The sequence below is a fragment of the Macaca nemestrina genome, chromosome 1 (assembly GCF_043159975.1).
Source record: "Macaca nemestrina isolate mMacNem1 chromosome 1, mMacNem.hap1, whole genome shotgun sequence".
NCBI classification, from domain to species: Eukaryota; Metazoa; Chordata; class Mammalia; order Primates; family Cercopithecidae; genus Macaca; species Macaca nemestrina.
The window spans coordinates 148,429,470-148,451,472 of NC_092125.1; the positions used below are offsets into that span (position 1 = coordinate 148,429,470).

Below are 22,003 nucleotides of genomic sequence, written 5' to 3' on the forward strand. Positions count from 1 at the left end.
ATTTTACTTAGCATTATTTTCTAGAGTTTTTTTTTTTTTCTCTAAAGGGAATTATTATTCTTAAAAATATGGTTCCTAAGAAGTACTGGAAAATGCATCTCTAGTTAACAGGGAAGAATGTGAAATCTTCTATTTTACATATTCCTTTTCCTTTTTAAGAAAAAAAGAATAAAAACATCTCAGAATTTCACATATACAGATGAGTTTGGGAAAGCTTATTTTCTGTCTTTAAGTTTGGAGCATTGGCATTGTAGAAAAACACAACCTATATTATCTGTCATATTCACCGTCTATGTTTTTTATGTCATATTTGTTAACAAGAAAGCATTCAAAAGCAATTACACAACTTTTAAAAATCCATCGTTTCCCAATAAGCTCCCAAGGCTGGTTTTGCTGGTGTGCAGGGTTCTGCTCTGACAGTGTGCGCTGTTTCACATTAGCCCGTGGCCCTCAGAGAGCTCATCAGCCATGGCAGGAGGAAATTCACCGCACAGGGGTTCATTGGCCCTTCACTAACATATTTAATTTCCGTTGTGAGGACCTTGCTCAGTTGCACAGATCTGTCCTGGCAATGGCAACCTAGCAACCCGGTGGAGCGGAACCGACCCTGGGCAGTGCTCCGAGGTAGAAGGGTGCAGGGAGACGTTAATTATTTACAGTGCTGGATTAGTGAAGCTGTGAAGAGCACCTAGGCCACCATCCACTGGAGTTAATTGCCTTTTCATCTGAAGTGCACACACACAATATGCTTATCTGAGGACCTGAAAATATGCTGGTTTAATTACCTGTTTCTTGGCGGATAAAAAGCAATTTGTAAAGCTGAATGATCATTAAATTTAATATAAATTAATCAAATATTAGAATGATCAATTTTCTGAGTAGCATTATCAGTTCTGCAAAAAAAAGAAAGCTGTTCAAATTTATTTAAAATTTATGTTAAATACTATGTCCAACACTTGTGGTCTCATATTAAAATGATCAAAGGCTAATATTAAACCAGGCATGGACAGTCACTGCTTAAGTTGCATTTGAGTCTGGGAAACATTCCTGTTATTAATAGTAGCAACAAAAAGTTAAAATCAGAGATTACTACATAGAACAAAGAGGAAACACTATAGTTTCTCTGGTGTGTGTGTGTGTGTGTGCACGCGTGTGTGTGTGTGCACCTGTGACCAAGCAAGAAAAGGCAACAACATTCATTAAGCCAACTATATTCCAGGTGCTTTAAATACATTGTCTTTGTGCTAGGTATTATTATTATCCCCACTTACAGACAAGGCATCTGAGACTTATGGGATAGTGCAGTTTGCCCAAGGTGATGAAGCTGGGATTTGGATTCGGGTCTGCCAGGACCTGAAGACCCCTGTCTTTTCACTACACTGTAGGCCAGACCAAATGACTTAAGGTCCGAAGAAGATCAGATTGGCTCACAGTGGGTGGTAGGGGAAAGGGTTGGAGCTGTGGGGATTGGAAGCAGGCACACCGGTTAACTCCACTTTCATTCACACCTGATATTCCTACATCTTCAGTGCAGGTGGTTAGCATCTTCACTTGAGCCTCAGCTGTGTTCTTTACTGGGCTTCAGCATGCCTGGCCTTGTCTGCCAAATGGAAGGTCTGGGCCAAACAAAAGGACCTTAGCTTAAGGGGTTGAGGAGCCTCGGAGAGAACTCATCCCAGAGAAGGAAGAGACATCACTATGATTTTGTCTGTTTCAAAGTCTTAGTGTCAAAGAGAGGTATCATGAATAATTAAATCATGCTGAGTGGTCTGAGATGAATCCTATCATCTTCTGTCCTTTCCTCTTTCCTTCCATAGGTACCAGACCTGCATGAGCTCTGAAGGCTCTCCCTTGCTTCTTGCACCTCTGCTTCTGCCTTGGTGTTTGCTTCTTGCTGAACTTGAACTAACCCAGAAGCACTGTCCCAGCACCTTCCCCCATGTTACAGGCCATTAGGCAGCTCTAGCATTTTTGAGAGAATGGAGCCCTGAGTGCCTGGTGGTTGTGGTCTTGAACATGTATGACTCCACCTTCATCCCAGGGGCCACTGGACACACTTGGGGGCACTCTGCAGAAGGCTAGGCTACCTGAGAAGCAAGTGGGGCAAGGTCCCATGAAACCTGGGCTATGGCTGCTTATGTGACTGCATGGTGGACACAGGTGATGAGACTCAGGAAAACCGAGGTTATAAACACACAATGAAAATACCACACCAGGTCTGGGTGTGGTAGCTCAAGCCTGTAATCCCAGCACTTTGGGAAGCCAAGGCAGGTGGATCACTTGAGGTCAGGAGTTCAAGATCTGCCTGGCCAACATGTGAAACCCTGTCTCTACTAAAAATACAAAAATTAGCTGGGCATAGTGGCACATGCCTGTAATACCAGCTACTCAGGAGGCTGTGGCAGGAGAATCACCTGGGAGGTGGAGGTTGCAGTGAGCCGACATCGCGCCATTGCACTCCAGCCTGGGTGATGGAGCAAGACTCCATCTCAAAAAAAAAGAAAAAAAGAAAAAAAAATCACACTGAATGGATAACAACTGCTATCATAACCATAAGGAGCCCCATGTTTAGTTTCTATAGCAAGAATGTTACAACCATTTTGTATTTGTAAATTAGGCAAAACATATTTGCTGCTTGCCATATGGTAGCCACTATACTAAGCTTTTTATTTGCTAACCCTAAGGCAGACACTTATTCAATATCCATTACTCCAGTCCTTTACTCTAACAACACCCTGCTTTTATTTGAGACAACAATGTGCTCAGCCTCTGGTCATGGTTTATGACACTCAGTCATGACCCTCCTGTTCTCTGTAGTCCCAGCTTCTTTTCACGAAGGGAGGGAGACTGGGTTATGGAACACACTTCTAGAACACTACAGGTGAAACCCCTCATGCCTTTCAGGACTTTGCTCAAGTGTCACCTTCCCTTACCATCCTGTTTAAAATGATAGGCCCTGGCACATAGAAGGCACTCAATATATTTTTTTAAAGTCAGGTGTGGTGGCGTGTGTCTGTAGTCCTAGCTACTCAGGAGGCTAAGGCAAGAGGATTGCTTAAGCCCAACAGCTTGAGGCTGCAGTGAGCTATGATTGCACCACTGTACTCCAGCCTGTGCAACTGAGTGAGACCCTGTCTCTAAAGACAAACCAACCATTTTTTAGAGTGAACTCATGAAAATAAAATTAGAAAAATCTCTGGAGAAGGTACTGAACAGCAAGCACAGATGCCCAGGGAGAGGAAGATGCCTGGCATGTTTGGTGAACAGGAGGCCAGCATGACTGGGATGGGGTGATGGAGGGGAGAGGAAGGAGGGATGGGACCAGGTGACAATGGAGGGCCTGCCTGCACAAGGGTTTGCAGGGCACAGAGAGGCACTGGGATCATACTCTGAGTGATCATACTATGAGGCTGAGGAAGGACTCTGTGCAGAAGGATGACAGCATCTGACAGCATCAATTTAAAATTACCATCTGGTTGTGGCTGAAAGAGACTGAAAATGACAACACAGAAGCAGGGAGAACAGGAGGCTGCTGCAAAATCCAAGTTGGTGATGATGCAGCTTAGACCATGGTGGTAGCAGTGAGGGAGAAGAGAAGTGATCAGGTTTCGCATGCATACTGAACGTGTAGTCAACAGGACTTGCGGACAGATTGGATGTGGATTGTGAAAGAAAGGAGATGAAGGATGACCTTAAGGCTTTTGCCCCAAGCAGCATCATGGCTGGGAGGACTGCTAGAGGAATGGCTTTTGGAGGGAAACATCAAGCACTCAATTTTGGACATGTTTAAGTTTGAGATGCCTATTAAACATCCAAGTGGAGATACAAAAGGTCAAACAGATACACATCTCTTGATTTTAGACAGAAGGTCAGGTCACAGAGGTAGTATTTAAAGCCTTGAGAGTGGATGAATGCACCTAGAAAGTGAGTGCAGAAAAAAGAAAGAATAAAAGAAGTTCAAGTGTAAGGATAAGCCCCGGGAAACTTCAATCATGATGACAATAATATGTGCCAGGCACAGGCCCCTTATCTGCAGGTGCTCATTTGCCCCTTACGTAAATGCTGCAAGGTAAGTTCTCTCAACCTGACTTGATGGAAGGGGAATCTGTTTCACAGAGCTGGGTCATCTGTTCAATGGCACACAGGTGGTTAAGAGCTAAAACCTACCCGACAAAGTTTTCTTTCCTCTAGCAATCTAACTGATAAACCTTGGTATTATCCTTTGTCTTCCCTTCCCCATCCAACCAGCCTTTCATTTCTACTTTCACATTAAGCTTTAGTACAGGGCATCCTAATCCTTTGCCCTGAACAATTCATCCTGCCTCCATTATAATAGGATTTCTTGCCATGAGACTCTTCCCCGCTCTAGTTCATTCCTTGTTTCCTAAAAATAAAGCTGTTCGGGTCAACTTCCTGTTTAGTCCTTCTATTCATTCCTCATAAATTCTAATCCAGCTCCTTAGCTTGGTAAACAGGAGTCTTCACAATCTGGCTCCAAGCTCTTCTGTGTCTCAGTTTCACATACTGTTTTTGCTTTTTGGTGCCTATGCTAGGCTTGACCAGCATAGGCAGAAAAAAGCAACTGCAGTACATGATGTTAGGCACCTGATGGTGTGCCCTGTGTCTTGTTCCACAACTCAGAGGAAAGCTTTCTGCTTGTCACCATGAAGTATGATGTTTGGTGTAGTATTGTTTTACACACCCTTCATCAGATTACAGGAATTCTTTCTGTAGATGCTAAGAATGTATTGTTATTATCATGAATGGATGTCAACTTTTATAAAATGTTTTTCTGCATCAGCTTGGCATCATAATTTCTCTCTTTTGATTAATCACTGATTTATTTTCTACTCTTAAATTAACCTTACCTTCCTTGGATAAACTCAACTTGGTCTTCATGTGTTAACCTCTTTAAAATATATATATATATATATTTTTTTTTTTTCTGGATTTGATTTGCTAATATTTTGTTTAGCACACGGCCCTACAGTTTGTGCAGTGACCCAGGGGAAGCACTTGTTTTGGAAAGGTGGCCAAAAGCAAGCTGATAAGTAGGAGCAGTTTGATTTCCCCTTCTGCCTGGGATGAGGACCTCTGCGTGGATGGCAAGGATTGGGATGGAGGGGACATCCAAAGTTCTCTATTATTATAGGAAAATAAAAATTTTGTTATTGAAAACATTCATTAAAAAAAACACTTTCATATTCAGTACAAAATTCGGCACATATTTGGTACAAAAACTGAAATAGATCTCATTGTTAAAATTCAAAAATTTTAATAGCAGGGAAATAAAAGTATCTAAATAAGCCTCTCTCTATATACACACACACACACACACACACACACACATATATATATATGTTCAGCTTGCCAGTTCACCTGACATAAAAAAACAAATAGAAAAAGTCCCCAAAACACCCCTTCAGGAAGCTTTTTTACATCACATCCAAGTATGACCCCTTCTCTGTGACTTTGATTAGGCCAAGGTTGATAAGAACGGTCTTTTCCAGTTCCAGATAACTCTCATAGTCCATTTTTAATTCAGCCTCCATTTGTTCTTTTGACTTCTGATATATTTTCTAGGGGGGGAAGAAAAACAAGACATCCCTATAAAACACTGATATCTAAAAATACCAAAGGATGAGAAGGGGCTGTTTGTGAATAGTTGACCTGGCTGCTGTTTTCTGGAAAGGATTGGATGGAGGGCAGGAAGGCAGGAGGGCAGGTGGGTGGGAGGCAGTCAGATGTGCTGGGAAAGGAGGGAGTGGAGGGAAACATGGTCCCCAACCACTCTCTCTCTCTCTCAAAAACAAATCCCTTTTTCCAGCCTTCTTCCCTTGTTTCCCTTATGTAGACTGGAGGGTGACTAATAGCCTAGAGGTTGCAGAATTCTTTTGAGATCCCCCTCTTCTGAGCCCCATATGAAGGGCATAGCTTGTGGATCACACGGCAATGACTACTCTTCCCAGGCTGAGTCTCCAGCTGAAATTCCAGTTAGGAAAATTCCCATTTCATATGCGATTAGAGCAGTGATTATTATTATCCTTTGAGGAGGGAGCTGTATCCAGATTATATGTTTACAAAGAGATGGATGTATGATTTTCCTGAAATCTGTGTTGAACTGTACAGCCTCATCCTGGCACCTGCTGAGCACTCATACAGGCCAGCCTTGCTGGATGAACATGCGAACACTTTCTATGTGCCAGTCATTGGCTAAGTGCTGTAAATATTTTAACTCATTTAATCCCCACTGCAATCTTCTGAGGTTGTTACTGTTTCCATTTTCCCCTTTATCAGCCATTGCTTAGAAGGAGACATTTCTGACTAACATTAGTTGTTTTTACTTAGTGACTTTTTTCTTGTTCTAAATGTAACAGAGGAACCCTTTCAAATTCATTCACATATCTACAATCTATTAATAGTTCCAGCGAAAATTTGAGAAGTGGTGGCTTTACTTAAAAGAGGGCACCATATCAAATGGAAATGAAGTAACAAGAAGTTGGGAACGTTTTGGAAATTGAAAAGTATAATACAATTTAAGGGATTATTATTATAATATTCAGGTGTTTAAAAAGTATTTCACATGCAAATTATTTTTGGATTATCCACAATTCTACTTGCTCCCATTGATGTAGATAATTAGGAGCTGTTGCTATGGTATTTAAACACTCATAATAGTCATGGATAATTGCTGGAGAAGGGGAAGGGTGGCAGATTATCTCCAATAATAGAATCTCAACAAACTAACATTTGTTAAGTGTGCAAAAGAACAAAACTAAGATCAATTTGTAGCAGTGGAATGGAAAGAAAGGTTAATAAATTGGCATTCTTTTACACTTTGTCTCCAAACATGTTTTTGAAATGAGATCCTCTGCTTTTATTGCACTAATTAGTATCTATCAATAAGTGATAATGGTAATCTATTTGCTAATGCAGCACATTACAATATTTCCACATGCTAATGCTTTTCTTTTCTTTTCTTTTCTTTTCTTTTGAGACAGAGTTTCGCTCTTGTTGCCCAGGATGGAGTGTAATGGCAAAATCTCGGCTTACTGCAACCTCGCCTCCCGGTTCAAGAGACTCTCCTGCCTCAGCCTCCCGAGTAGCTGGGATTACAGATCTGCGCCACCATGCCAGGCTTATTTTGTATTTTTAGTAGAGACAGGGTTTCTCCATGTGGGTCAGGCTGGTCTCAAACTCCTGACCTCAGGTGATCCACCCACCTCAGCCTCCCAAAGTGCTGGGATTACAGGCGTGAGCCACTGTGCCCGGCACCACATGCTAATGCTTTTGAGACTGAGGGCCTCATGTGAGTAACTGTGTTTGAGGATGTATGTATTTGGCTATACGGAACCTACAGATGGGATCAATGATGAAATGTTGGTAACAAAAGAGCAAAGGAGAGAAAGAGCAAGAGGGAAACAGAAATTGAGGTGATCTCAAGTGAGAAAGACAGAAAAGCCTAATTCACAGAATGTTTAAAAGCCCCAAATTCCAGTGGGCAAGGGAAGACCAGCAGAGTCACAGATTTCCTATCAAACAGGGAGAAGCTGAGAAAGAGGGGCACGGGGTGCTTTCGAGCTTAGGTTCTTTTTTGACAGAGTTTAGGATGGATGTGCCCTGTACCAATCTCCTCTATTTCAAGTTTCATAGCTTCAGCATATTATATACAGTAAAATTCACCTCTCTCTCCACCCCCTCATATCTATCTATCTATCTATCTATCTATCTATCTATCTATCTATCTATCTATCTATCTAATCTATTTATTATTATAATAGCTCTATTTACTGAAAGTCTATTTGTCACATTCTTTAACTGACAGCCTTACAGTAATCTTAGTTACTAGTATTCCCGTTTTCAAGATAAGAGACCTGAAGCTCAGCAAAGGTGACAGCCTTGCTCTAAATCTCACAGCTAGTAAGTGGCAGAGTTGGGATTTGAGCCCACGTGTCTTGATTCCATATTCAACTCCTTTTGCACCACCTTCTTTAATGCATTATTCACCAGATATTAAAATTCTATAATGAAAGCATTCAAATTTTGCATTAATGTACCTGTACTAAAGGACTTTGAAATTATAGAAAATTTCAGAAACTTAAATTGGACAGAATCTCACTAGTTGTCTAACTGGCAGTGAGGTAGGAAATCAAAGTAATGCACTTGACTCTCATGAGAACAAGAGAAGAATGTGAAAAAGTATAACTTTTCTACGGAAACTGTGGATTAAGCCAAACAAATATATTTCCACTGGTATTCAAGGAAAACATCTTTCATTTCTGAAATTTAACTTACAACTTTTTTCTTCGCCATTTCTTGTTCCATTTCTTTCTTTTCTTGCTCACGAATTTTTTTGCGCTGTTCTACATATTCCAGATGCTTGACTTCTCTTTCAAAGTAGTGGTTAATACTTGTCATCTGTTAGAAACAGATGCCTGTGAGAGGGTGACATGCAGGAAGCCCCCATGACCTTTACAAGGCTCTGTTAGAATTTCTGCTGCTTGTAATTAGGTAGACGACCTACCTAATTTACCTCCCTAATCTACTTGATCATTATCTAATGATCATCTACCTAATTATTATGTAGATATCTATTTTGTGATACTTTAAATCTCTTAGGTGAATATAATTTGGAAATTGTACTCACAGGTCTACTACCTGAGGAGCTGGCACAATTCAGGGGCTACTGTGCTAACGTTTAGGGCTCTGTGACTTGGAGGTTTCCAAAGTAGGGCTGGAAGGAGAGAGCTGCAATTCAGAGGTTGCTTTTCCCCCCATTTCTTCCTTCTTCCTTCTAAATCTGAGGGAAGTTTCATATCATCAATCAAACTTAGAAAACCCAGATGAGGATCTCAATGTAGATCCTAGAGGGACTGGAAGCAGAGCTGAGCTCCTGGTCCCTGGAGGGCTTCACGTATTGGCATAGAATAGAAGCAGGAAAGTCAGCAGAGACCTCGGGGCAGGCAACCAGGGGAGAGACAGCCTTTTGCCTGCCAGTAACTAGGCCGATGTTTGGACTTGCAGCAGGCTGAAATCTGTATGTTTAATGTTCATTGTATATACATTTATATATTTCTATTCATTGATCTTTTTAAAGCCTCATTGTTAACATTGTTTGAAACACTTGGGTGGTGGGTACAGGGTGGGGGGTGTAGAACACTGCCAGTTCAGCTGTGCTGCCTGCTATATTCCAACTTGGGTTGGGAACCGGTGGGGATGGGTGATGGAGAGATGCATGAACAAGTCAACTGGGCCCTCAGGGAAGGGTATCACTGAAACTGAAATCCGCATCCCACACTTCGGTTACAATAGGAAAAGTGACATTTTCTGATTATGAATCCCCAAGTCATTATTCTCTCAGAGTCTGGACTTCATTTACTTGGTTTCCTTCTGATGTCATGTTTGGGGCTTTTTTTAAAGCTTCAAACTATTAACTCATACAACAGAAATACATCCTCTTATTTACTGTATGAGTCTTTTGTTCCCTTACAGAGGAAAAATGCTGTCATTTCTTTTTTTTTTTTTTTTTTTTTTTTTGAGACGGAGTCTTGCTCTGTTGCCCAGGCTGGAGTGCAGTGGCCGGATCCCAGCTCACTGCAAGCTCCGCCTCCTGGGTTTACGCCATTCTCCTGCCTCAGCCTCCCGAGTAGCTGGGACTACAGGCGCCCGCCACCTCGCCCGGCTAGTTTTTTGTATTTTTTTTAGTAGAGACGGGGTTTCACCGTGTTAGCCAGGATGGTCTCAATCTCCTGACCTCGTGATCCGCCCGTTTCTGCCTCCCAAAGTGCTGGGATTACAGGCTTGAGCCACCGCGCCCGGCCAATGCTGTCATTTCTAACATTTTTAAAAAGACACATCTCGGCAATATCTGGTCACATTAATTCTCAAAGTCATGTTACTAACCTCATTGGCGGAAGGGCGACTTAATGTCCAAGGAATTTCTAATATATGCAGTGTTCCATAATAATCAGCTATGGCTATAAATTGCTGTTTAGCTGAAAGATTTAAAATAAATGGGAGGAAAAAATCAGCAAACAGAAAACCATCTTAAGCAGTTAAACATGAAATATGTTTTTGTTTTGTGTTCTCCCAGAGGACCTACTGTGATTCCAATGATCTTGGCATTTTCATCAGATGTTCATGGCTGGACCATGTAAACATGTACAAGTCATTTTTTCCAGCTGATGAAATGAAAGCTAAGACTGAGCCTTTGTTGGCCCCCCCTGCTGCCTCAAAACTTGTATTTCTGGTGACTGTATAAGGAATATGGCTCCTGGCTGAAGTTGACTATCTCTGTGACTGGACCCACTGGGCATACTTGAGAAGAAAGCAAGGAGAACACATAGAAAGATTTTCAAAGAAAAGTCATGAAGTTCATTTTCACCGAACACAGAAAGGGCTAAAGGGTACCATTATCCAGAAGAATTTCAAAGATGTAGCCAGAACCACAGGTCTTATTGTAAAAACAAGTAGTTTCCTTTGAACATTTAAAATGGGTATAATATGCAAAGTGTTTGAGATTTTTAATCTTCTTCTTCTCCTTCTTCTACTTTTTTTTTTTTTTTTTTTTTTTTGGAGACAGGGTCTCCCCCTGTGGCCCAACCTCCTAGGCTTAATCAATCATCCCACCTCAGTTTCCTGGGTAGCTGGGACTACAGGCTCATAGCACCATGCCCGGCTAATGTTTGTTTTATATTTTTTGTAGAGACAGGGTCTTGCCATGTTGCTCAGGCTGGCCTTGAACTCCTGGACTCAGTGATCTTCCCACCTAACTCAGCCTCCCAAAGTGCTGGGATTAAAGGTGTGAGCCACCATGCCCGGCCTGAGAATTTTAATTTTCTATCTCACTGTGTGTGTGTTCTTTTCCTTTTTAGTAAGTCTGCTTCGAATTGCAAAATCCTGGATTCATAATCCCTGTAGGTGTACAAAGCAATGTTTAACACCAAAGTGGGAAAAGATACTTGGGTGGTACATATGGCTAAGCAGTAGTCTGAATGTGACACTCAAGATGCTGAAGACTGAGTTTCCAAATCTAACATTTCTGAGAAATGGATGGCAAGAGAATTTCATGCTGTATACCTTTGCAAACAATGGAAAACTTCTTTTAAAAAAGGCAGGTGGGTTACAGTGATTCACCCCTATAATCCGAGAATTTTGGGAGGCTGAGGCAGGAGGATTGATCACACCACTGCACTTCAGCCCAGGCAACACAGCAAGATGTCATTGCAAAAAATTAAAATAAAATAAAAAGAGGCAAACATACTGGATTTACATAGAAATTACTACTTGGGTGAAACAGAAAAAAAAATGGAGACAAAAGACACATCACATTTCTATAGACACATCCTTGAATTTATGCTTGTTTTGTTATATAGTACTTTTTCCTCATAGTTGGTTCAAAGGTTAAAGCTTAATACATACATATATAACCCCAGATAATAATTTTATCTTATGAAGAGAATTGCTTGATATTAGCCAGGGGAGAACCACAAAAGTGATATAATATTAAAAATATGATTTGTAATGAAAATTAAAGAAACAAAATTTATTCCACCTGGGAAAAAAAAACAGCAAAAGATCACAAAGACCTAGGGCTCACCCTGTCTGACCCGGAGAAGAGGAGAAGGATGTTTTCCATTGTGTGGTTCAAAACCAGCCTCTGCCTGACACATGTCTCAGAAATCATTCTTGATGAGGCAACAGTGAGAAGAGCTCAGGTTGTGTCCAAGGTTTGAGAGCAAGAGAGAAGGAGAAGGAAGAGGAAAGATGGGAAGGAAAGGGAAGAGAGGAGAACGAAAAGGAAAGGAAGAGAAGGGAAGGGATAAGAAGGGATGAGCAAGAAGAAAAACAAAAAACTAAGAAATAAACATTGGAGGCTTTTCAGATGAATGTCAAGATGTTCCCGAGTTACCCAAAAATGACTTAGTTTATTTAGTTAGAATTAACATACGAGAAAAGATCCAGGGTTTGATGCAGGTGATCATAGTTATGCAAATGTTTTGAGACTGGGCTGGTTCATGGGTTTTCTCCAGAAGGTCCCAGATATCAATATATCCATCTTCTCGGCCGATATAGAAAACTCCGGGCCGAGTCAGGGACCAGTGGCCTGAGGTGTACCTTTTTGGTGCACAGCATGACTGAAGGAGAGGTCCAGTCTTTAAACAAATTTTTAAAAAGACAAAGAAGATTTTGTTATTATCTGAGGGAAATTCACCAGGATGTTCATTAAGCACAACTCAAGCTAGCTATGATCATATAACAACAAAATTATGCCCACAGGAAGTCTTACTTCTCTTTGTTGTAGGGTTTTTATATAACACCAGCTTTTCTTCCCTGTTTTCATAAGCCATTTTTAGTTGCTTTTCAGAAAAGTTTAAACATTCCAATTAAGTTGTTGAAGTTTCTAATAGTCCCGCTTCTAAACCCACTACTGCTTCTAACCTTACGACTATTTCTGTGGAAATTGGTGGACATTAGACAAGTAAAGATTATAAGGACATTCTGCTTATGCCTTTATTTTGCTGTCAGATATCTGCTTCCCATGGAAACAGCTCAGTAAACAGTAGAGAGTAAAACAAATGAAAAGTCTGCCAGTTCCAGCTGTGTACTGCATGTTGAAAATCGACAGCAGAATTAGCAAATTCTCATATAAAGTGACTTCAGATGGAAGCAGTTGATAGCCAATAAATACACTAGGAAGAGATTTTAGACCATCTAAGCATCATGCAATCATCCTCTCTTTTCTCTACCATGGGGTAATCTGTCTTCTTTGGGAGGTTTTCAAAAGTAAGAACAGAATGTGCTTTCTACCCACTTCAGGCTTCATCTACTGACCAGGGGTGCTCCTTTGCCTACTTATATCTGCAGGGACTACACTAAATCATGGAGCTGTCTCCCACCCTCCAATATATACATAAGAGACTTTCCTGTGAAGAAACAATGTCACAGATTCATGGACTCTGTGGAGGTGACATTTCAAACTTGTTCTTCTTGTCTACTTCTCCCAGCACCTTGAGTTTCTATAACCAAACTCCTGACCTGGCATAGTCTTTGGACAATCATGCCTGAATTTCCTTTTTCTTTAACTACAAAAATTACTAATCGTAGAAAAAAAAAATCAAACATACAGAAGTACATTGGCATAAAGCAGAAGTTCTTCCGTTGATGGCCATTTAAGTAGTTTCTAAATCCTTTTCAATGATAAATATACAGTTTTTGAGTATTTTTATATGTTAGAGTTTTAGAAGTAGAACTGTTAGGTTAAATATATATGTATATTTATTTAATATGTATATATATGTAACCTAACAGTTCTACTTCTACATATATATGTATACCAACTTTGAAACATATATATGTGTGTATATATATCCACATTATATGCCTATATACATACACACATATATGTCAAAGTTGGTATACATATATGCACATATACATATATAATATGGATATAATGAAATTATATGCATATAAACATATATATATATAGTTTCAGGCTTTGGTAATCTCAAATGGCTCACCAAAGAGACATGTCAACTTACAATCCCACCAAAAGTACTGATTTCCCCACACCCTTGCTTCACCGGATTTTATCAATCATTCTAGGTTTTGGCAGTTTAGCTCCTATCTGCCTAGATCCAGCCCCTCTCCTAATCCTGACCATACTCTTGCTGCCTCCCTTTAACCACTGTTTGTCTCTGGACAGGCGAGGCTCTGCCTGCTGACATACCCTCAGCTTACTCACTCCCACTTTCTGAACCTGCTAACATATTCCTGGTGCAGAGGGAAAGATGACAAACCCAGTGTTTCTCCTTGCACTTCAATCAGAATTAGGCATCGCATCTTGTATTTTCCAGGGAGGAAAAAATGCAAGTCAAGTCTAGGTGTGGTGGCTCACACCTGTAATCCCAGCACTTTGGGAGGCCGAGGCAGGTGAATCACTTGAGCCCAGAAGTTTGAGACCAGCTTGGGCAACATGGTGAAATCCCTGTTTCTACAAAAAACGCAAAAAAATAGCTGGGCTTGGTGGCGTGCACCTGTGGTCCCAGCTACTCAGGAGGCTAAGATGGGAGAGTCACCTGAGCCTGGGAAGTCGAGGCTGCAGTGAACAGAGATCACGCCACTGCATTCCAGCCTGGGCCACAAAGTGAGACCCTGGCCCCCACCCCCCCAAAAATGCCAGAGAAGTCAACTGCCCACAGTAGATATTCCAAGACTGTTAAGTTTCAGAGAACAAGGAACTTATAAACTGTTTTCTCCCCTCAGGAAGGAAAAACAAATGATTGTGTTTTCAAAAGGATTACAGTGGCTCTGCTGACAAGCTGGTGTCCCCGCCATCTGTTCTAATTTCTCCAAAAAGTGTCCCAAAGGCACTATTATGTCAGAACATAACAGTTGCTCTTGTCTTTCTCAATAACAAAGGATCACACACCCACACCTCCATTTTGCAGGCAACTTACCATAACACTTTCTTTCCATATGGCCACGTTCCAACCCCCAACCGTGAGAATAATGTCATCGTAGAAAGGTGATCTCTGAATAGTGTGGACAATTCCGTCATGAATGGTGTGGAGGTTCACTGGCTTCTTTGCTGTTGGAGTGAAAGAAGGCCATCTCATCTTTAATAACACTATTTGCATTCCTGCAGTGAAGAATGGACAGACCTCCAATGGACAGACAGGGCCCCATGAATGGGGTCTGGGAGTGGAGAACCAGAGACCAGCTGGGATGAATAGATCTGTCAGGGGATGGCTCCTTCTGTTATTATGGAATGTCCAGGGAACATCCCATCAAGGCCAGTTTTCAAGCTCAAATGAATACTTTGTGTTATTCATTTACTCATTCATTAATTCACTCAATTAGTCAATAAATATTTATAGATTGCCTATATGTAATAGCAGGTACTGTAGCTGGCTGGGTAGACAACAGTTAGTAAATAAACATGATTTTGCCCCCAAGGAGCTTGCAGTCCAGTGGGAAAGATAGAATTTCAATACACACATCTGAAAGTATACAATGTAAAAATTGTGAGAAGTGTTGTGAAGGAAAAAATATTACAAGTAAGAATAACAAGGGGATTTGTAATTTAGACTGAAGGGTCAGAAAAGGCTTCTGTGAAGATGCGTCATGTAGGCCTGAATAGCAGTTGAACATGGGAAGATTTTGGTGTGAAGGAACGTTCCAGACAGTGGAAACAACATACACCAAAGTCCTGAGGAGAGAAGTGTTTAGTGCTTTTATACACTTGAGGAAGGCACCCCGACTGCAATCTGGTCATCTTAGAGTGAGACATGAAACAAACGGGGACCAGGAGGGTCCAGGCCATGCTGGGCCTTGTAAGACAGGAATTCAGATTACATTCTAAGTGTTGTAATGAGTCCTTTAGGTCTCCAAGTGAGACAATTTGACTGACATTTCTGAAAGAGCCTCTGGCTGTTGTGGGGAGAATGGATTAGAGGCAGGTAAAAGCAGAGGAGGCTGCAGTGGCAGTTCTGGTGAGAGAGGATGGTGGCGTGGACTAAGATGCAAGGGAGAAGAAGGGATAATCAAGAAATATTTGTGAGCTAGAATTGACAGGACTTGGAGACAGCATGAATAGGAAGACAGAGATGAAATGCTGAGAATAACAGCCACGTTTCTGACAAGAGCCACAGCCCTTCCATTTGTTGCAAGTGGGAAGCCTTACAGGTTCAAACGTTAAGATCAAGAGTTCACTTTAGCCTCTGCCCCAGGTCCCAGGGTCTTCCTGCTTCTCTGGTCTCTTTACTCGGATAACAGGAGGATTCTGCTTGGATTTCCTCTCCCTGAGAGTTGGCTGCAGAACTGAATCCTCCTAATTTCTTGTTACCCACAACCCTATGCCCCAGGCATGACCATAAAAACATATGGCTGTCAAGGCCACACCACAATGTCCAGCCACTTTATACTAATGTTTTCTGAATTTTGTCATATTAATTGCTATGTGAGAGATGGGGTTTTTCCTGCACAACACTCATGGCACATTAAGCAGAAAAAGATGTACTAAATCTTGTAAGAAGCTTGTAAAGTAGGGTTTCAAACAGGTATTTTTCCACTCAAGTTCACAGTAGCATTATTAGCAATAGCCAAAATGTGGAAGGAATCCAAGTGTCCCTTGAGGGATGAATGGATAAACAAAATGTAGTATATGCATACGATGGAATAGTATTCAACCTTGAAAGAGAAGGAAATTCTGATCCATTCTACAACATGGATAAAGCTTGAGGACATTATGCTAAATGAAATAAGTCAGTCACAAGAAGACAAATACTACATGATTCTAGGGTAGTCAAATTCACAGAAATGGAAAGTAGAATGGTGTTTGCCAAGGGCTGGGGGACCAGGGACAAATGAGGAGTTAGTATTTAATAGGTATGGAGTTTCCATTTTGCAAGAAGAAAAGAATTCTGGAGATTGAGTGCATAGCAATGTGAATGTACTTAACACCACTGAACCATACTTTCGAAATTGGTTGAGATGGTAAGTTTTATGCTTATGTTTATTTTACCACAGTTAAAATTTTTTTTAAGTAAAAATAAATAAAAATTGTAGCTTTTCTGGATTAAAAAAAAAAGGCTAATTTTCCTCCAACCAAACCCCTTGCTTGAAGAGAGCACAGAAGACATACTTCTGAGGCCATCTTGAAGTGATCTAGAAGATTCCTGGTAAGGCTCAAGACCCTTGGAAACCAGCAGCTTTCTTCTTGCTGCTGCTTCTGTTTCTCAGAGCCTGGGTTTGCCCTCTGCGTTAGTGAGGCTTCCTTAGACACTACCTCACTCCAGGGAGCAGAGCCCTCTAAGAACTGAAATAATTACCAATGATAGCGATGTTGACAATCGTTAATGTCTGCACTTTAAAATAACGTTAGATGCTCTCAGCCCATAAAAACTTTTTCTTTCTTTTGTCCTTTGAAAGACCTTAGTGTCATTCAGCAATGAATGGAGCTGTCCTTAAATTATTAAATGGACTGCCAGAGCCTCCAGGCCAGGTTATTATTAAAAAATGAAAAAGCTATTTTTCAAAGCCATTATCTAATGCTAGAGGCAACATAGAGCAAACTAGCTGTGTTCAAATTCTGGTAATGCCACCTACAGTAGCTACCCACAGGGCTGCTGTGAGGACTACACAGGTTATCCATAAAAAGTGCCTAGCACATGACATGTGCCGATTTGTGAGAACAGTATATGACATGATTATGTCAACTGCCATCATTCAGCCTGCATTTATCTTGGCTTGTCACTTAGAACATCTGGAAAGTTTGTTTGGGCTTCCTTATCACACACATCTCAGTTAAGGTAATCTGTCTCTTAGAAGTTTCTTCTTAAAAACCTGTTTGTCATGGGCCCCCTCCAAAGCAGTTTAGAAGTTGGCTGTAGGATGAAGTGGTGCCCCAAGAAAATCTCTGAGGCCAGGAGGAATCAGTGTCCCCTGTGCACAACCAAGTCATGGCATCAGGTCCTCAGCTTGTGTCCCAGGGGCACGGTAAGACTGCTGTCATGTTCTATAATGCCTAGCTTGCAGTATGTGTACAATGTACACTCATTAATTGTTGAATAAATAGATACATGAGTAAGCATAAAAGAAGTTGAATGTAATTCATTATATCCAATATCTAATTTTGAGTTCAGCTTTAAATCATGAAATTGGGATTGAATGGAAAGTGGAAAATCAGTCTCTGTTGTGTGTGCACTTGGCCCTCCCTAGGATCCATCTAATCCTCTCTCAATGCCCTACTGTTGTCAACAACACACATTTGAGGTTCCAGTCAGGGAAGAAAGTGGGAGTATTTTGGCTGCAAGATTAAATGGCTACCCTGAAGGCACGGCTGATAGTCTTCTCAGATCTTATGACAGACTCTGATTTCTGGTACCACACTCAGTAGGAGTAAGGCCAGGAGGTTACAGGTGAAGACCTGAGCTCTAATAACTGTCCCCTATAGGCTGTGGCTCTGACCTCTGGCCCCTGTCAGTTACTCACACTTCCACTCACATGATTGACCAGATACCCTTCTGCAAAGAATCCAGCTGCTCTACCACACTGCTCCCTCACGGTGTTCTGAAGCCTTCTTGCCAGCCTTTGTCTGCCTAGCAGTCCCAGGAGCTACCTCTTCCTTTGCTTATGGTTATCCCAAACTGTGAAATGCATTAAAATATATTTTAATGCTATGACAAAATTCAAAGCTTTAAAATGAGTAGTTATAATTGTAGTGAACCCCAAGGCTCTGAGCTTGCTAGAGATAGGGAGCTTTGCTTATTGGGGTGCCTGTATTCCTGACAGCAATTCCTTCTCACACCTGAATGTGACCCACATGCTTCTGCTCAGCTTTTCAGAGGCCCAGGTCCTGGGAGCAGCAGACATAAAGACACAACCTGTCCTAGCCTCAAAGGAGGGTCCTGCAGTCCCTTTTCCTGTACTCTGCTGGGGTCTTCTAGATTATCATACATTTTGCTTGTAATCTAACTGACTCAGATTTTCCACATAGATGAACTATCAAGTTATTGAATTATTGAAACAGGATTTTATTTTTAAATTAAATCACTCAAGTTTCTCAGTCATTTAAGCAACATATAGGTCAGTGCTCCTCAAATTTTGGCATGAAAACAAACACCCTGGAAAATGTTATTAAAATCCAGATTCCGATTCAGTAGGCCTGGGGTAGGATCTAAGATTTGTATGTGTGTTTTCAGAAGTTCCCAGGTGATGACTATGGGGCTTATTCAAGGCCTTCACCTTATTAGTCAGTACCTTAGGAGCCCTCCCTCCCATTAGCAAGACCAGGCTGACTCTGTACTGCAAAAGATTCCTTTCGGTAGTTTAAATTAAAAGGAACATCTTATTAATAACAGGGCAATCACAAAACTTACGCATAAATCGGCCAGTTTCAGGGTCTCTTTCCATTTTCCAATCTGTGTATATCACTTCGCCTTCCTAAAAATATTACAGGTTCCTGATCAGTACAATGACAACTTAAGAGACAAAAGACCTCACACTCATGTGCTAAGATTGACTGTTAACCAAAACAACTGCAAAACAACAAGTCAATTTAATCAAGTAATTTGATCCAGTGGGGGAGAAGGAAAGCCTCAAAATAAGTACTCAATTTTATATTGAAGAAAGAATGAGTTTGTTGTGTCTTTGTCCACATATAATGATGTGGAGAACATGATAGTTCTGCAGATACTCCATCTGGGACAAGAGTCCAAACCACCGGGCATCCAAAGTTTTTGTTGTTGATCCATAAAGGGAGGGATCAGCCCATGTTATTCAGTGATTACTTTTCAGCCCATTAGAAAGTCAATTGTTAATAAATATTTGTGGAATAAGCGAGAAAGTGGGACTATGAATGCATACATGGTAGTAATTACTACTTTTCAGGTTGAGAACAGGAAACACAAAGTTCAATCTAAATAAAATAGCAAGTGATATGTATTCTTGTTCTGCCTCATGGCTGTTTTAAGGAGAGGGGAAGGCAAATGGACCTGATGTTAAGAAGAGGAAGAAACAGTCATGCAAGGGGGAAAGACAGAGAGCACCGATGAATTACAGAGGTGGGAGAAGTTTATAGAAAATAATTAGTCCCTCGCTGTTATCGGATGGATGAGGAAACTGAGACTTGGAGAGGTTAAATGACTTGCTCTAGGTCACCCCATGCAGTCTCCTAATTCTATTGTTTCTTCACTGGATGAGAAGAGAAAAACACAGGAGTTTGTATAAAATGGGGGATGGATTGGGATCTGTAGCAAGGAAGGGGAGATGACAGCACATTTGATTTATGCAAAGCGAAGGATAAACTCACTGGGGACAAGGTCACTCATTCACCCATCTGAGCTTTTATTCATCTATGCTAATTCATTTAACAAACAAGGACTGTATTTGGTGTTGGAAATTCCAAATCCAAGGACAAGCCCTTTCTCCACTAACGGTCCTCACAGTCTAAGGAAGCAGACAGATGGGTACATGTTTTGCTAATCCATGGCCATGTTGCACATCACCCTCAGGGATACCACTTCTTGAGCACTCAGTGCTTGCCAGCGTTCTTAGGAGCTTGATGGATGTGACCCTCAGCCCTCACCAGAATCCTGTAAGAGAGTTACTCATATCTCCTGGGTCTCATAGCCAGTACATGAAACAATGAAATTGAACCAAGTCAACGAGGACTAGCTGGAATCAATTTAATAAATATGTGTTGAAGTAACCTAGCTGGAAACCTTTACATCCTTCTCTAGCCACTTCTGTAATTCTATTACCCAACTCCACTTCCCCAACCCCTGTGTTGACATTCTTGGCCCCACTGCTCAGGCCCTTTTCATTTCTGGGCTGGCCCACCTGAAATCACCGCCTGCCTGGCTTCTCTCCCTCCAGGGTTCCACTCCCTTCCCTCGCCCCATGCCAGCCAGTCGAGACCCTAGAGAGGCTTCCCTGAAGATCTCTATCCAAAGTAGATGGATCAGCTGCATCACAAGTTGGTAGAACCTTCCACTGGAATGCCAACCCCACGAGGCCAGGGAATTTTGTCTGTTTGTTCACTGCTATATCCCCAGGGTCAAAAACAATGCCTGGCATATATTAAATGCATAGTGAGTATCTGTCGAGTGATGAGTAAAGAAATTCCAATTAGGGCAAGGCCTCCAAAGGCAGGCAAGAGTTTGTATTAGGAGAATGAGAAAAAAAGGCTGGGCATGGTGGCTTGCACCTGTAATCAATCCCAGCACTTTGGGAGGCCAAGGCGAGTGGATCATCTGAGGTCAGGAGTTCAAGACCAGCCTGGCTAACATGGTGAAACACTGTCTCTACTAAAAATACAGAAAAAATTAGCTGGCCGTGGTGGCACACACCTGTAATTCCAGCTGCTTGGGAGACTGAGGGAGGAGAATTGCTTGAACCTGGGAGGTGGAGGTTGCAATGAGCCGAGATAGTGCCACAGCACTCTGGCCTGGGTGACAGAGTGAGATGCCATCTCAAAAAAAAGAAAAAAGTAAAAAGCAGAGCTGCCACAGTGAGTGAGAGGGAGGTTGGTGCAGATGAGGTAGAGAGATAGGCAGCGGACAAATCTTATAGGCCATGGTGTGAAGAGTCTGGATTTTATTCATGTTGTACTGAGTTGTCACTGAAGAGTTTGAGCAGGGGGTATCATGCTTTAATTTCTGCTTTAAGATCTTGCAGTCATTGATCTTTCTAAATCTGATCTGATGGTGTCATTCCCCTGCTTTAAAAACTTTGGTGCACAAAAAGACAAATATTGTATAATTCCACTTACATGAGGTATCTAGAATAGTCACATTTGTAGATACAGAAAGTAGATGGTGGTTACCAGTGGGTGGGGAAAGAAAGGAAGGGGGAATTATTGTTTAGTGTGTACAGAGGCCCAGTTTGGGATGAGGAAAAGCTCTGGACATGGATGGTGGTGATGGCTGTACAATACGAATGTACTTTTCCAACAGATTATTGACCTTTGGGAAAGGAGTTTCTTAATACCACTGAATTGTACATTTAAAAATGGTTAAGATGATTAATTTTATGTTACATATATTTTACCACAATTAAAACAATTTTTTAAACTTTGCTGTGAAACCCAAGTTATAAAGCACATACTTATTTGGTAGTATCCCATTGCTTACTAAATGAAACTCAAATTACCTAACACAGCAGGAAAGGCCCTTCAGTATTGGATTCCAACCAAGCATTCTAGACATACCTTTATCTCTCACACCAAACTATTTCACTATCTCCAGACAAATCCTGGACTTTCATAACTCCAAAATATTGTTCAGGCTGTTATTTCTGCTTGAAATTCTACTCTCAACCCGATCTTTGAGATTCCTTCTCAACCTCCAACGTCCAACCAGCCTGTGAGTCACCTTCCCCAACTTCCTTCTTCCTATCGGAATGGCCTCTGGACTGGTGTTGGTGTTTAACATGTGTCTGCTCCTTGACTAGGCAGAAAGTGCCTTGAGGAGAGAGGGACTATGCTATTCACTTCTGA

The 22,003-nt window shown here is 41.4% G+C and overlaps 1 protein-coding gene across 2 annotated transcripts in view; it reads right to left on the bottom strand.

Moving 5' to 3' along the window:
* Window positions 1-5,280: 5,280 nt before the first annotated feature.
* Window positions 5,281-22,003, bottom strand: part of DNAI3 (dynein axonemal intermediate chain 3) — an 89,108-nt gene continuing 72,385 nt past the window's right edge. For both annotated transcript variants that reach the window (XM_071088356.1, XM_071088368.1), the window contains exons 18-23: window positions 18,885-18,948; window positions 14,463-14,593; window positions 11,951-12,155; window positions 9,904-9,995; window positions 8,296-8,418; window positions 5,281-5,579 (exon numbers count right to left, since the gene is read on the bottom strand). In XM_071088356.1, the coding sequence (XP_070944457.1) occupies window positions 5,436-5,579; window positions 8,296-8,418; window positions 9,904-9,995; window positions 11,951-12,155; window positions 14,463-14,593; window positions 18,885-18,948 (759 nt within the window). In that variant the 3' untranslated portion in view covers window positions 5,281-5,435. The remainder of the gene's footprint in view (window positions 5,580-8,295; window positions 8,419-9,903; window positions 9,996-11,950; window positions 12,156-14,462; window positions 14,594-18,884; window positions 18,949-22,003) is intronic.